Here is a 16,413-nt window from a genome sequence, read left to right on the forward strand (position 1 = left end):
TGTCGCAACTTTTTTTGCGTCTCCTGGAAACACAATTTTCACGCGAGATTGACAAGAAAACAAAGAGAAGGCAAATCTGCACTGCCGGATCGACGCCTGGGCTCGAGCTCAGTGTAGTGTCGCAGAAGGCGACGACGAGAAAGCTATCATTAATAAGCTTTTGCCGCTGGCATCCTCAGCATGTTGCGGCAGAACTTCTTTTGGGGCGCTTAAGAGTCCGTGCCCGCTTTTTCGCTGCGGTCTAGATTTGACTAACACGACGGTCAGACACCGTCATTTGTCCGTCTTGTAACCATCAAAGTTCTCGCACACAGCAACGTGAAGAATCCCATTTTATCGCTACAGAATACAAACGCTGTACTGATGCGTGCAATTGCGAAAATGAAACGCTTCTGATGCAGCTGCGGTGCATCACGCACCGTCTGGCAGAAAATTTGTCCGAACATTCATCCTACAGACCCGGCACGCACAATGACACAGTACCATATAACATGGCGTCTCCCTGCCACGCTGAATGATCGATTTGAAGCTTCTCCTCCACCTGTTTGAGCAACTTCACCGTTGCTCTGCTTATTGAAATCAACCTCACACCACCAGTACATGGTCCACGAGCGTTTGCGGTGGACAAGACATATTCAGAAAGTTGCGACGGACGGATACATAAATGCACGGAAACTTCCACCTACTCACTCTGTGATCGTTCCCCGTGTACGTCGGTGTTTTCCCAAGGCCAAAAACCAATTGTTATCTATCATCCGCGCAAGCAATGATACGACAATGCTGTGTTCATTATAGCCGACGCCATGTGGACCATGTGCTTCGGCCAGTCATGGTCACCAAGAACTCAGGGGCGACACAAGCTAGGCGCCTCCTAATAGCCGCTGCTTAACGCGACAGCGTTGTTCCTGAAGTGCATCTCACCACCATTAAGATGTCCGAAGTGCTTTTTCATCGTCATATTACGCTTTCGCCTTTCAAGCGCGACACTAGCCACCTTTCCTGGGAAGCACCCCTGTAACTCTTGCATGCAGCGATCCATCCCTATTGTAACGGCAGATGTTCCCGGTATGAGACCGTTACGGTGAAAGATCTAGTATAAACAAAATTGCTGACGAAGACCGCGCGAAGTTTCACTCAGCGCCGGCGTGGTGTCGCACCCATTTAGGCAATCTTGCACACGTGCTCGTATGGCAGATTCTTCACTACTATGGGAGCTGCAGCAACAAAAGAGTGGGAGACAGCGAACCGGGAATGCGAGACAACACTTCCAGTACACATCACGCGACGCTGAGATACAACACCCGCTTAAAGGACGCTGGGTAGCTGTCACTCACAGAATCGGGGCACTGTAATCCACATATGGGTGACACGAAGACCCTGTAAAACAGCAAGACAGAGACGCCGAGCAACACTGACCAGCACGTTCCACATGACAGTCGAAAAGACCGGTTCTTGCTGTCCATTCATCGCAACCATAACGCCCAAGAACCGTACTGCTCCAAACTGATCGCCTTCAGGTTGTCATGCCGAACACAGAAGTCGCATGAAGGTGGATGCGTCAACTCCCTGTGTAGGAATCAACCACTGTCGAGACTGCTCATACAGTGTCCTTACGGCTGGCGCAGGATATAATGGAAGGCACACCTGCAGCACTCACCGAGATGCGACCGCACCTTAAAGACGGGCCCCGAGTCAACAACCACGTGGACACAGAAAGCGTCCATGTCAATGCCTTCCATCTTGCCTTCGTGGTCCCGCCACTCGCCGAGCACGATTCGGACTCTCCCGCCGATATTCTGTGCGCATCGGAATACACAGGCACTGCAAGCATTACAGCCGCTGCCGTGAAACCTGACCCTTTCCTCTTAGCCGGATGCTACGCAAGCCTCGCACACGAGTCTCACGGTGTACGAAGAGCTTGCTTCTCACGACGTGGACACAACAGTGGTCGGCTGTCAGAGGGCATCGGACACGCACGAATATGACGACTGAGAGAACACCTGCCGCACGGCACATTTCCCATGCCACTGCAAGCTGCGGCAGCCTGCACGCGAAAATGAAGCCGAAATGACACGACCTACCGGAATTACTGTTTCGAGCATCTTCTGGTCGAGTCGAATGAGGTCTCCACTTTCGAGCATCTTGACATATGCCGCGTATCTGCAAAAGAAGCAGATAGCGAACTATCTGAATGTCGATAATCACCGAAGAAACCATGAAGAAATGATCCCTCACCAGGCATTACACGTCGCAGCCAGCTGGTCGAATGCGCTGCAGGGGCTCGTGAGTGCCTCTCAATAATAACTAGCTACGTCCCTGTACGATAGTTATATCCGTGCACTACCGATCAAGGTGCGCAGCTAGGTAAGTGAGCAAAGACGCCGCATCGCAGAAGCATCCCAGAATACGTATCTTGAAAACTGCTGAGCGCCTATCTCAGAGATCAATCGGCGTGTGGTCTCCATGTTCCCCGGCTACCCCAATCAGCATGTTTGTTGTTTGTGCAGCGCACTCTCTGCGAAGCACTGCCTCCCCCCCCGAAAACCTTACCGCTCCTCGACTCGAAGAATTTTGCCTTTCTGCTTGTAGTATTGTCCATCGCCCAGCTCTGCGTGCATCACTTTGACTATGCACCCCTCCTTTATCCACCTGCAGTGATAACAAGAATTCAAGACTGCATCCCTATACGAAGCTCGAATGAAGTAACACGGTTGTGCCCAGATCTCTCATCGCACCACATCTCTGCAACCGAAGAGTACGGCCATTCAACAGGCAGGAGACACGCAGTCAGAAGTTGTTCGTCGCTGTCCTGTCCGGAAACAATGCAAGCGTGGCAATGCTTAAAATGTCTCGATTCCCCCGTCGGGGCTGACATAAACGGTCCTGCACAGGCGAATTCTCTCGCCGAAGATAATAAATCCGTCTCGCGCGACTGATTCCGTTCATCCATAATTAATTGACATCATGGACGGGAGAAGGTTGAATACCCTACACCCCAGTCGAAGGGAAATCCCTGCTCTGAACTATTCGACTTGAGTTACACAGTTCTGGATTGCGGATAAATTGTAAATGGCGAATACAGTCAGCCACATGCTCTTGGCATCATGAGCGGAGTTACATCTTAAATTACCCTCGCTCGATCTGTAGTAGATGAACATGGAAACGTATCCAGCGTGAAGCGTAGACGGAATGCAAATTAGTCTTGTAGATTACGATATTGAATAAGTGTCTTGTCGTTTCGCCGTGCCTAACTCCGCAAATCGCCTTGTTGCTTCCTCAACGGCTGCGCAAGCAAACGTACCAGTCTTTGTTGCGGTATTTATGCGCCGGCGGCTTCCGCTCGTCGTCGTCACTCTCGTGTAGCTCCGTTTTTGAATGCTCGCAATCTCCCCTGCTCCCCCGATCTGTGAGCTCTTCAATTTCACCGCCACGAAGTCCTACACTGTGCGTATCAGATTGACGGCCTCCGGAGCATCTGAAATGGCCAGATTCGTTCTTGTCTTCTCTGTCTTGTCCGTACAGTCTCCCGAGCTCGTCCGCGTTCGTCCTTTTTGTCGAGGGAGATCCTCGAGCCCTTGCTTGCTCTTGCTCAATCTCTAAGCGAAGCCGCTCGGCCGCGCTTAGGCGAGACTGCAAACAGGAACGCGCAAAAGTGAGGGAGGTGGCATCGCCGATCTTCGCTCCCATGGTTTAAGTTAACATCCAAACGTCAGGGGGACTTCCAAGAAAATTCGAACAACGCAGCGACGGCACACTCAGACCAAAACAGTGTACCCCTGTGCCGATCCTGTTGGACCTCGGAAGAACACAAAACTGGTGCTCAGTGTGTGCCATGTCGACCTACTCGAGCCTTTATCGAGTGCACTCCGTCTTCGTCCTGTCTCAGGCTGGGTCTATCCTCGCTTCCTCTTTCTCGAGAGCGTTCATCCACGCCAGTCTCTGAAGAGGCCGAACTCTTGGCCATCTCAGCAAAGCGTCGCTTCCTCTTCAGCTCGGCTTCCAGAAGTTTTAGCGCGTTAGCAGGGCGCTCGCCGCTGTGGCCATCGCTCATCTCATTGGATTTCTCTGAAGGACGCGCTAGACCTTTCAAGACGATTTTTTCGTCTCCATTTCTCCTCAGCAGTGGTGTATACTCCTGTGTCGTCACCGAAAAGAACACACGGCATCTCTTTCGAGTCAGAAGTCCCTCAAAAGGGCGAAGGTACCACATTCGCTTGCACGAGGACGTAGCGCGCATGAGAAACGCACTCTCAGGTAGTCAGTGAATAGACAGCGGAGGTGACCGCGTACCGATCCCGTGTCTGCCGATAAAGAAACAGTCGCTTCGATTGCCCAAGTCCTCACGTGATGCATTATTAACGGCACCAAGCAGGGCCGACCAGCTGCCAGTGAGAGCATAGCACTTGCGAGTGCTAGGTGATGTCCGAGCAGCTCTAACTGTGCCCGGTCTTCCCCTCTGACACTTCCTCTAGCGGCACACTTCAAGGTCTCTTCAAGTTGTTTTGCTGGCACGGATCGCAGGAGTGAAGATGCTCCTGAGAACTCAAGTCTCGGCCTAGAACTATCTCTCTCAGCATCCGCGGGACGCATGAAACACATATCACACGCACAGACCGACACAAATGAATCTCAGCTTACGGCGTCCCGGTAGCCGCCACGTTTTTTGGCTTCTTCAACAAGTTCTTCAAGGCGGCGAGCCTCTGCCTCCTCCTGGCTCAGTTCCACTTTTCGCCGTTTCTCTTGCTCTTCCTACGAGGTCACAAGCCAGAAGGCATTCACGTCGCGCTTGCAAGACTTGGTATGAAAACTGATTAAGCTCGTGGGTTCCATATCGCAACTAAGTGTTTTTTCATGGGACACCCCGAGCCTCTGAACATGCATCAGGCGGGCCTCCACATCCTACGCAGCTCCATGCATACAGATTACTGGCGAGTATGCAAGTGCGTAACTGAAACGCTACATATGCGCATCCTGAAAATTACAAGGGCATGCCGCAAAGCTGAGTGTTCACGCAAAGACGGTCGGCTGTTCCAACACCCTCAGCCGCGTACAATTTGTCAGCAACACAGTGCGTAGCACAGCCTTGGTCAGCGAATCCGTCGATCGCTAGTTTGAACTTCCTTTATCGAAGAAAACTCCGCTAGTCACTTCCCAGAAAACAATTGCGAAACGTACCAGGCGGCGCCGTTCATCATGGTCGATGTACTCCACGTACCACCCTTTGGGCGTCAGCTCGATCTTGCACTTATTCGTGGAACCTAGATACTGGAAAACCAGCACATCAGACGAGGAAAGGCAAGGAGGTTTCAAAGGCTTTTTTTCAAATTCGTCTACCCTTTCTGTCGTGTACTTCATCTGCACGGCGGCCTCGGCCCTTGGCTTCCAGAGTGTGGGACACGCAAAAAGCGCCCTCCCTTTCTTTCGAAGCCTTTTCGAGGTGGCAAGTTGCCGATCGGACGCCTTCCCAACCCAAACCCTGGAACGGGCGTCTCAGTCACACCCTTGCATGCATCTTGTCCATCGTCTTCAACGCGGAAAGGCAGACACACAAGAAGCCGGGCTGTCCTCGCTTGCCAACATCCATCGAAACTATTTTGAAAGGAAGGCTTAAACGGGGAAAGAATCCGTCCCAACAAATAACGGAGCGAGGAACGGTATTGCCCGTGGGTGGACTCCCGATAAATTTTTGCTAGGATGAAACTGTTTATGGTTATATGAACTTAAGTGGCTTTAACCCTACAGACGTACTTGGACGAACTCCGAAAGCGTGACCCATATAGTAGAGTTCATATGGATATGCTGCCGATCCGCGACAATGTTGTTGTAGACAGAGTTCGCCAAGACTCGCGTTCGGCAGTATCTGGACGCAAAAGAAGGAAATATGGCGAAACCGTCAATGCCGCAGAAACAAAGCTGCGTGGCGACTTGTTCGCGAAACGGGGACAGGCGCGACTCTCTCCAGCAGCGCAAGTGGAACCGAAGAAAGTTTCCTTCTCCAATCTCCGCCCCAGCGGCAGTGCGTAACCTACCCTGACTCGGAATGCAAGGCAGCTGCGCGAGGCTCACCGTGACACTGTTCGCACAACGACACAAAGTGACGCACTTTACCTTGTGCGCATCAGCCGCATGAATTCGCGCTCGAATTCCTGGGAGAAATCATCCATGAACTTCGTTGGATTCTGGATGAAAATCTGCATCATCCGCTGATGCCCCTCGGACATCCGGTGGCACTGAGGGGCACAAACATGCAGACAAGAAAAAGAAAATGGAGGCCGAGTCCCGCGGTGGCGGTCACCCCTAGCGGGCAGGCTGTCAGATACGGCGAAACAGCCGACGACCAAGAGACAATATGGATTTCCCAACTGCTTTCCGCAACCAAGTACGGTGGAGGCAAACGGACATACTTTTCATGTGAAGAAAACTTTATCGCAAAAAGAGAGTCCCGAAATCACATCAGAGTTCCTCATGGCACTACGTTTGTGGCGTTCTACGCGTGATTCGAGTCCCGAAAGCAAATGAAAGTATGTACTGCATCCATTCACATGCACTACAGCGCCGTCGACAATCATGAGGGGGGATACAGTCGGTGGAGACTGGTGAAGAAACTGGAGAAGAAACGGAGCCAGGTATAATGCGTGCTGCTGCTCTGTTTTTTCACTGCTGCTTCTACGGACTCGGCCAGGCGCCTTCCGCATGGAGTGTCGGTTTAACGAAAAGTTCCGGAACCCGCATGGATCAGACACAAATGGGCCTGCTGCTCAACAACGAAGGACGACTGGAAAAGCAGAGCGGTTCGCTACCGCCCGTACCCTTCTCCCCATGTGCCATCCTGCTACACTCGTCTCTCTGGTGAGGCGTAACTTAGGTCAGAACGAAGGCTACGATTTACGCGAAAACATCCTACCTTGAATCCATTTTCATCCCGGCACTGTTTCTCGCACATTTGGCAGTACCACCGCAGCTTCTGCAAACCTGCCGCCTTGATCTTGTTGCTCATCCATTTTGTCGTCCCAAACTCTGCCTTAGGCATTGTGTCTTTTAAACAGTGGGGACCTCAACCTGTCGAAGTTTCAGTGCGTGGTGTCTGCTGACCTCCAGAGTCGCCGGCGTATTAGCCCAAGCGTTCCATACAGTCCGGTGACACTTTCCGCGTGCATTCACTACAGGATATCGGAGGCACCGAGGAAACGTCGTATACCGGGATGAGCGACCGATCGGCCGGTTCAGCGAAATGTAACGAGACGAAGAAACCCACCAGAGCACCGGATGCGGATAGTCCGCCGAAATCTGTTGCGTTCAGAGTAGGCTCTAGCAGCTTCGTGGGCATAAGGAGACGCCAACACGGTGTGAAATTCGCGCCACACTTCCTGTCCGACGCAGAAATGGTGAACATGGCGAAGTGATATCACATGTAACCCGCCGCGGCGTTAACTGCCACTTCGCAACTCCTAGGAGTCCGAAGCTTCAGGTTGTGACCCGGCGTCCGAGAGGCTTGACAGGCCGGCTGTACCGACACCGCCGCCCGAGTCCGCCGCAGCGCACCGTTGCGACCGACGGGGACGATCGAGGGAAGGACGTAGAATGAATTTGCTTGGGCAAATCTTGGCCAACTAAATGTAACAACTCCAGGCGGTCGAACTAAGTGATGTGTTTCCGAAAAACGTCGCCTGTTGTCAAACGCGATGTCGGCACGTTCCTTCTATTTTACAGCGCAAGGTTCCGACTTGTTCAGTTCACGAAGTGGAAATGGAGCGCCACACCATACGGACCTTACTGAGGAAGGGGTCAAAAGAAGATCAAATCCGCCTACTACACAGCTTGACAATGTGCTTGATTGAAGGCGTGCAATGAAAACACAGGCTTGAATAACAGGAGCAGCGATATAGGCGTCCAGTAGGGAAGGATTGCGCTTTAAGATTCCACGGCTCCTGGTCCGTAGCATGTGCTAGCATGGTAGGACTCTTGCCACCCAGATAGACTGAGCAAAAGGTTCGCAGACGCGGAACGTTTGAAACAATCTTTTATCACTGGACTGCAGGACAACAATCATCCTTTGTGCATATCTTCGGACTGGCTCCTTTCAGCTGCATGCAGCTGGCGGGTTACCTCCACTCGCAAGGTGGAGTTTGGCACCGAGTCAAACGACAGACAGAGTACACTGTTGAAGTGTTTCAAGACTACAGCCAGCGCAAGAATGTGGTCCGTCTTCGGTGACGAGAACATGGGGAGCAACAAACAAGTGTGGAACTACGGTGACGTCGATTGACTAGCGTTCGACGCGTCTCTCGTGGATCCGGGTCGCTACCACGCACAGTAGGGTGTAAAAGTGCTAATTCGACCAGAGCTCTTAAAAGACAGATCACATCGCGTTCCCGCTATCAGCTCTAAGCCTCCACCACCCTGCGTACTTCATCTGTGGGATGGTTTGCCTGGACAGAGACATTTCGTTTCGATAACTCTCTCTCGTTGCCTAAGCGTGCGGAAACCTTCACTTACGCTGTAGACGCGATCTGTGGCAAAGTAGTACTGCGCGTATTATCCCATGCGGCCGGAGGGGCGCCATGCTTCCGCCCGCGCCCGGTTCTTGGCAGGCCACTCGAACCAGATTCCATTGGGGTGGTGGCTCCGTTTAATTTCCCCCGGAGGTGTGCAGCAGTTTTGCTGGAGGCGAGTGTTTTGTATTTCACCTCATTCGGGGTGCGACTGTTGTGAGGGAGAGATGAGGAAGCAAACGCGTGGCTGGAAGCACTGAACCCCCTCTTCATTTGGGACCCAACAGATTTGTGAACCGTGCGAAGGCTGGAAGCGAACGACATCCTTTGTGAATTTGAAAGTTCAAACGAAGCCAGTTCCCGTAACGCCTCTTCGCAGCGCTTTTCCGGAGAAAGGATTCCTAAGGAACCAGAGGGGATCGACTGTGGGTTTCCGGGCTTCGCGTTCCACTGTCTCCACGTCTCCGAGCTCCACGTGCAAACGTCCTCGTCCCGTTGCCTGCTGGGATTCTAGCTGCAAACATCGTTTTCGAGCGCTGTTGTGTTGGTTGTCATTTTCATCGTTGCTAAAGGGTTCCTAAAAGTCACCGGCAAGTGGTGGAAGCACAGAGCAGGCTGTGGGTGGGACTCGACGCGCTCCGGAAACCCAGCGTGTCGGTGGTATCGTTGGTATTTTTGCATATTAATGTACTGGCTTTGTGGTGGTGTGCACACGCCTGAGTAGCTCCCTGCAGTATGCGCGCAGAGAAGAGCGCGTGAGACTTTGCGTCATTGGACTCTCTCGACCTCCTGGGTCTTGTACAGGTGCTCAGCGTTTTGTGTATTCTCCGTGTTACTTGAACAAGATGGAGCGCCCAGGACCAACGCTGGAGGTGCCGGGTGCATACTGCGGACACGGACAACCTGGATGCGCCCTAGTTCATAAAAAAGGTTTCTCGTCATCGACCAGTCGACTGCGTCGCCCTTTCCTGTCTGTGTCGGTATCGTCCGCCCACCCACGTTTCAGTCATCTCTGGGGTTCCGCTTTGCTTTTCGGGATCCTGGTTGTAGCGACTGGATGTATCTTGGCAGCGGGGCAATCATCGGCGAGAACAGCTTTCGCCGAAGAGGGTTTCGTCAAAGATAGCCACTGGGCACGAGTTCTCCAGCAGAAGTGGTCAGATCCGTCCTACCTGCAGACTGTCGCCAGAACAATTGAGACGATGGAGAAAACCGAGTTTTGGATTACACTTCTGGGCAAGCAGGTCCAGCTCCAAAGCAGCAAGGCGCAGCTTAAGACTCAGCGCTTGGAACGACACAGGTTAGAGCAGCGCAGAAAGAAGCACGCGATAGCTGCGTACTATGCCACCACGGGAGACAAACACCGTGCGGACGTCGATCTTCGCTTCGGCGATCTCAGCCTGTATGCTCTAGACTGGATAGCGCCTCGCACGTGCGCCGACCTCGGGTGGGCCGGGGGTAACGATGTCTGCGCCTTGTCTCTCGAGACAGATATCCACGTCCTGCATTCCAAGCTGATGCTAAAGAGTGTCGAAGTTCAGGACTTTCAAAATCGCCTTTTTTCCTCTGGCGGTCCTGACGTACCTCCACTGGAGGCAGTGACACAGCGAGCCACACCTCCAGCCGATGGCATCAACACCAATGTAGCTGCATCTCTGCGGGCCAAGGAAACGTTCGATTGGAGCAGTGTTGCCAGAGACATATATCTGCCCGCATTGGCGGAACTCCAAGCTCCAGGAGCGACCCCCGAGCTGTTTGGGGTTGAACTGGGGCAGTTCATGGCGGCTTTAGAGCGCGAGGAACGGATCCGCAGCAACAGAGGGCCCTCCGACGGATCTGCGGGTGGGAAAGGTGGTCAGTCGATGCACTTTGGGTCAAGGGGACGTCAGGGAGTGTCGGGGACGGCGTCGACAACAGCAGAGGGTGTGTGAGCCGGTGTCACAGATTCTAAATTGTACAGTGGAGCTAAGAACATCTGGGAGGACGCAAAAGATGGCAAGGGCGAGGGAGGTAAGAAGCTTCAATCGCCTTGATCGGCGGGAGAATCACGGAGTAGCGAAGAACTTGGAGGAGGGAACTCAAGAGAAGCCGAGATAAAAAGACTGTCACAAAGGCAGCTTGGTGAACTTACAGACTCGTAATACGAAACAGGGTGCCTTAAGTCGGTGCTGCGTATCGAGTTGATGTTCTGCGAGACGACAAGGGTGCGATATTCGTGGAAAGAGGCAGATAGAGAGGGATCAGATTAGTCCGTTGCATGGCGGCATGGTAAAGTGTTACCGACCGTGTTCGATGGCGGAGGTTTAGTCAGCTATTCCCTGTGGCCAGTGACAAAGTGCAAATGTTAGTTCAATATATTGGAGTATATGGGAGTGTGAGAGCTACTGAAATCAGACCGGCATTCTGTGACTCAGCAATGAGCGCTTGTCAGGTCAGCATAGAGAACCATGGCGGTCATTGTGGCACCATCTGCGGGAGGCGAGGCGGACAGAGGGTGAATACTATGCTGTGGTCATAAGGGCTTTCGTCAAAGGCCGTCGGCGTTCAAACAATCTGTCCGCGGGAGAAAAGACCCCAAGAGCTCGACGTGAGTTTTTAGTGGGCCCGTGATTGTTGGCGCGATCTATGAACAACCAAGCACCGCGGTATTAAGTTATTTCGAAATGTGTGGATGTGACAGCTAGTGTACTAGAGGGGGCTTGGTCGGGCAATATGGGTGAAGTATATGGCTCGTAGACCCACGTAGAGGTGGCGTGTTGTCGTCGCACAACTCTAGCCCCAGCGAAAATAGCATAAGCAAAAACCAACTCCCTTATAGGAACGGTTGAGAGGAGGATCTGTAATGACGAACCAACTTCATCGACGTGCCTTACTCGTAAACCCGATTATGGGTCTCTTTATGGGACTTCCGACGTCAAGAGATTCCATGAGGTTGTTCTAAGTATGACAATAGTTGTATCCTGAAAGTCTGGTTTTTACAAATTGGCGTAAGCAAGTGGACCGAGTGATAAGTCTGTCGCACAAGTACGTGCTGCTGCTCCAGAACAGTTCGGGTTACTACACACCGGCGTTGTCCATCAACTGACGTACACAATTGCACTGCCCGGGTTTCGGGGTTGGTGTAGGTCACAGGAAACGCTAAGTCGCGTGGAAGTGGGCAATGAAAATCGATTTTGGGAAGAGAGAATGCGGAGCATACGGCTGGTAACCCTTGGCTGTTCCGTGCATATGAAACGCTTTGGACAGTCATTGCTGTCTGGTGAGTTTCTGGTGTCCATGACCAAATGCACGAGCCCAGTTCACAGTGAAACGACATCGTTTTTCTCTCTGCCTGAATGATGTGTGATGCACGATCGTCTTCCAACACTGAGAGACAACACACACCCTACGTATGATCCTATACACGGTAATCGGATCACTTGTCGTTGAATAATTGAGAAGTCGACCAAGGTGTCCCATATATCCTTCAAGTTCATTGGAGTTTTGCAGGCGCCAAGTTAAGCACACAGCCTGCTGTTGTGAGTTTCCTACAAGAATGAAGAACTTATTGCCTGCTATACTTTTGTAGGGAACGACGCAGATGCCAGACAGATCAGTGGGCGTACCACAGGGTTGAGGGTGGTGCTGCCCATGACGTTCCGCACATTCACGCTTCCGGGTTCTGCCATAGTTCCAGTGCACTGGCGTTGTGGGCATGGCCTTGATTTAACGGGTCCACGACACAAAGCATGTAATGTACATTTAGTTATCTCCTCGCCACATCCGATGAAAGACAGAAGGCTAAACCGCATCTGCACTGGTTGCACTTCGCTCGTGGTTCAGCGGCACATCGCGTTGACTGTATAAAATAACGTGAACCTGGATTCTTCAACGGCGTGCCAGCACTCAGAATCGGTTATCAACGCAACCTGGCTTATCTGGGCTCCATATACAAATGCCAGGACCTGCAATGGACTGTCCATCTAGAACTGTATTACAGCCATGCTCCGCTTGAGCTTTCTTCTCTTCGCCTTCTGAACCTTCTGCTTGCATGTACTGAAGCTGCACTAGGGGCCACCATTCAGATGTCACGTCGACTACAACAAACGGGCGGTATTGTCGACCGTGTCGCCCGCTATCCTTCGCCCATCCAGTCGGCCCACTAACTTCTGTTTGCGCATGTAGTAGAATAGTAGGCTGCTGTGTGTCCCATAACCACTGACGTGTGTCCGTGTTGCCGTAAGGCACCCCACCACCATCAAGTGTCTTTGGTGTCGGTCCCCGTACTTGCTCTCGCGGTTCCGCTTTTTCCTCAATGATATCCTCCAATGTTGACGACTTCAGACCACTTCCTTCCCGAAGCCAAGCTGGTGTCCATGGCACTGTGTTCGGGACCACCCTGTCCGGTTTGTGGAAGCATTGACGAATCTCCATGGACAGATCCGTATAAATCTGCACCGAAGGAGCCGAACTCCTTCTCACCCGCAGCTCGGGCTCGAATCTGGAAGAGGCGATGATGCATACGCGAGGTTGTTCACCATACGCAAGAACAATTGAGGGGGACGCTGTCCTTTCCCTGTTGTCTTGTGTGGTAACCACCGGCTGATCTTCCACACCACCTTTTTCGTTGCGGGCTACCCCACCGGGCGACGTCACGTGGTGCATTGCGGATTTGAACTCGTCTGTCGCCTCCGTCTCCGCGTAATGCCTTTCCTCTCCTCTTTCTCTCCCATTCACCGTATCCAGATGACTGGTGGATTCTGCATAATCGTCGTGTTCGGAGACCAGATTTACCTCTCCTTCTCCCAAAGGCATTTCCTCCATTACCGGTTGAGTAGGTGCACCTAACCTCACGCTGGTTTCAGTAAAGCAACGAACTGGTTTGCCGCTGCGTTCTGTGGAGTTCGTTGCAGACAGCGCTCTTCGTTTTACCAGAGTCTTTGCAAAGTGGTCGTGTTGCAGGGACAATTTTGGAGTGCTTGAAAGTGAGGAATCTTGAGAAGCAAGGCCACGTTCTCGCAGTTGACGACTAGACAGTGGAAATGATAGGTCACGCCTTAAAGCAATTGAATCACCGATAGTCTCCCCTGCAGAGGCACCAAGCCAGCTTGTATTAACAAGTGTGCCTGAGACATCCGAAATAGCGAATTGCTCAGGACCAAAACGAGATCGTGGCTGGAACGGTGCTGCAGGAGTAGAGTGTGGCCACGCATTAGCAACTGCTTGCGCTAGTGGGATAGTTGGCAGTCGATACTCTCCTGAGCTCGGTTTGCCTATCGAACCTCCGGAGTCTCCTGTCGAATCGTCCGGTATTTCAGTGGCAACCTTACATGGCGGACGATCGCTGGATAAACGCCGTGACGACACACATAATCGACGGGTTGGTTCGGCCTCGTTTTGACGTGGTGGCGGCAGGGGTGCCGCGACAGAAGAAATTGCATTTCTGCCTGAAAAAAGTCCAAATAGACTCCTACCTATCACCTGCCACACGGACGCGTTCACTGATGATTTTTCTGCCTGTGACCCTGATTGACGGTGTAGTGGAACGATAAAAGACGAAACTGCTCCCTCTTGTGTCTGCGCCGTTCGCACTGGTGACTCCTGCGCGACACCATAATCGGATGAATCACGCTTCGCTTTTCTTGAGGGGAAGAAGAAAGAGTCCAACAGAGACGCACCCCGGAGATTTGCCGGAAGCGTGCCGCTCCTGTCTACATTGGAAACGAAGCTGGTTGGTTCAGCGGTGTTGAGCACAGCAGCGGGAGCCAACTCCATTGGAACGAATGATGATGAGACAAGCGAATCGGGTAGGGATGGCGTACGTGTGCTCTTCAGGTCAGCCATGTTCACGGAGAGGTGTATTCCGGCCCACAGAGCCGGAACACCTTTTGATTAGTCTCTTCAGAGGAACACCGCTGCCGGTATCCCGGAGCGCCTGCGATGTTAAGGAAGGGGCAGCATGCAGAAACGACACCGACAGAAATGAGCCGGCCGAGTGCAAATTGAACAGAAAAAAAGACTTCATCCGTTTCCCCACCACTTAAAACAAGCCAAACACTTGGAAACACGCTCGTAACGCCTTCTCCCTCACAGCCGAGACAAGCAGCAACTGTACTCGTATTCCACCATCATGCGATGACATCCCAATATCCCAGCGGGCCTGCAACGGTCGCTGCAAACAGTGTTTTCGCGATGCAACACGGTTAAGAGGTGTTGCAGGGCCAGAAGTCACAGGCAACAACTCTAGCGCAATTATCTACCGTTAGCACGCATGAGCATGTGCAAGCATCACATGCTATAACCCGTTATAGCCACTGATGTCACACCGTCGCTCCAAACGAAGGTAAGCATACGGGGAGCTGCCCTTGATAAAGCCCTTGGAGAGCGTCAGGAATGCTGTCCAGCAAGTGACCTGCACAAATACGAGATAGTGCCCTCATCAACAGGAATGAACGTATCCTTTTCGATTCCTGGTTCAGTTCGACTGCAACTAACAGTCCGGTTTCGGTCGATGAATACCCAGTTTTGGGAAGGCCAGCGATTCTGTAGTCTCTAAGACTAGTCAGCTTTAAACGTGCATGAACTCTTAAGAATAGTTTGATCCACACTAACTCGAATCACAGCACCTACACAAAAAGGCGGCTCTCCTTCAATTATAGCCACGAGCTTATCAGACGGTGGGATTATTGTTGCAAGCACACTATTGGAGGTAGCCTTCATCCACCAACGCAATTCAAAGCTGTAACGTTATGCTGCGGTCCCCTTGTTTGACGGTGACAAATAAAGCTCCATACAGTAACGATGCGGCCTTGCAACAATAGATTGGGGCTCGTAAACCTCCCATTTCCCGTCGTCGTAAACCCGTGGGAAGAGAGGGACGAAGGTAAACAGTGAAACACGTGAGTGGAAAACGTCAATAGGTCGTCCCGTCTGTTGTGGTGTTCAGATGCGATAACCGCTTAAACCAAGATTCGTCAACATTTCCCATCGAGCTGCTGCTCAGACTTCTGTGACTGACCTGGGATCTTCACAACCTCAATGCCAGAAACCTCTCATCCAACGCAAAGAGGGAAGTGCCGAACGTAAAGGCAAGACTGAACGGCAAGCCTTCGGTGGCGTCCTGTAAAAGTGACGTTAGTGAAGTCACGGTATCAGCTTTCAGAAAACGTCCAGTCGATGTGTCAACCGGAAGCGGGAACCTCTCTCCATAAATCAGCGTCAAATGACATGAAGCCGGAAAAGCATTGGTCATTCTTTTAAATGACGCTTCCATGGGAGCACGCACTCAGACCGTTGGAATCACCGCTGACATCGAGCCGGCGCATTCACAGGGTTCATTGGCGCCGCTCGCGACGCGTTTCCCTTGTGTCAGAGCTAGTTTATTTCTGCACGAAAAAAGCGTCAACGCCGCAGGCGTCAAACGACTGCACGACATATGCTCCCCATTTCGTTGGATCGTCCTAATCCTTCCTGTGGCGAGTCACTGCTCGGTATGATAGCGCAAATGAAAAAACAGCGTTTCCAACAAATAGATGCGCACGGGGTTGTAGATACGCCAGTATGTTCCAATCTGGAGCCACTACCACTGTTTGAATATGCTTGAAAGTATCAAAATCGGATTCATTTGCAGAGTTCCTCGCTACAGGGGCACCCTGGTCGAGTCGTTGCAGCGCATTGTTTTACATGGAAGGCACTGCCAGCGCGTGTAATTTCCCATAGCTGAATATCTCAAGATTCCTGCTGCTGTAGTACGTGAGTGCATGTATACTTGGCAGGTGTCGCACAACCGGTTTGAGGAGGGTGAGATGATATCTCGCCTAGCGCCACACTAGTTAAGCAACACCACCAGCCGGCGTGGGCAGCCGTGTGCTTCCTTTGGCGTACCTTTCGTATACTTCGACGCCACCGGGTGCACCACATCTATATGTCGTGAACGAGACAA

The 16,413-nt window shown here is 52.1% G+C and overlaps 3 protein-coding genes across 3 annotated transcripts; 1 reads left to right on the plus strand and 2 right to left on the minus strand.

The window, feature by feature from the left end:
- Nucleotides 1–281: 281 nt before the first annotated feature.
- On the minus strand, nt 282–8,418 carry TGME49_286690 (DNA/RNA-binding protein KIN17 domain-containing protein). The gene is made up of 11 exons (XM_018781994.1): nt 6,905–8,418; nt 6,109–6,230; nt 5,749–5,860; nt 5,176–5,265; nt 4,639–4,749; nt 3,845–4,135; nt 3,302–3,630; nt 2,551–2,649; nt 2,082–2,160; nt 1,658–1,796; nt 282–1,214 (listed from the first exon to the last, which is right to left on the minus strand). Exons 1-11 carry the CDS (start codon nt 7,028–7,030, stop codon nt 1,162–1,164), a joined length of 1,551 nt encoding a protein of 516 aa, XP_018637772.1. The 5' UTR covers nt 7,031–8,418; the 3' UTR covers nt 282–1,161.
- Nucleotides 8,419–8,649: 231 nt separating this feature from the next.
- TGME49_286680 (hypothetical protein) lies at nt 8,650–11,907 on the plus strand. Its single transcript, XM_002369253.2, has one exon. It carries the CDS (start codon nt 9,338–9,340, stop codon nt 10,421–10,423), a length of 1,086 nt encoding a protein of 361 aa, XP_002369294.1. The 5' UTR covers nt 8,650–9,337; the 3' UTR covers nt 10,424–11,907.
- Nucleotides 11,908–11,993: 86 nt separating this feature from the next.
- On the minus strand, nt 11,994–14,246 carry TGME49_286670 (hypothetical protein; the record flags this gene model as incomplete). The annotated part of the gene is made up of 1 exon (XM_002369252.2): nt 11,994–14,246. One exon carries the CDS (start codon nt 14,244–14,246, stop codon nt 12,378–12,380), a length of 1,869 nt encoding a protein of 622 aa, XP_002369293.2. The 3' UTR covers nt 11,994–12,377.
- Nucleotides 14,247–16,413: the final 2,167 nt, after the last annotated feature.

The sequence above is a fragment of the Toxoplasma gondii genome, chromosome V, assembly GCF_000006565.2.
Source record: "Toxoplasma gondii ME49 chromosome V, whole genome shotgun sequence".
Taxonomy (NCBI): Eukaryota; Apicomplexa; class Conoidasida; order Eucoccidiorida; family Sarcocystidae; genus Toxoplasma; species Toxoplasma gondii.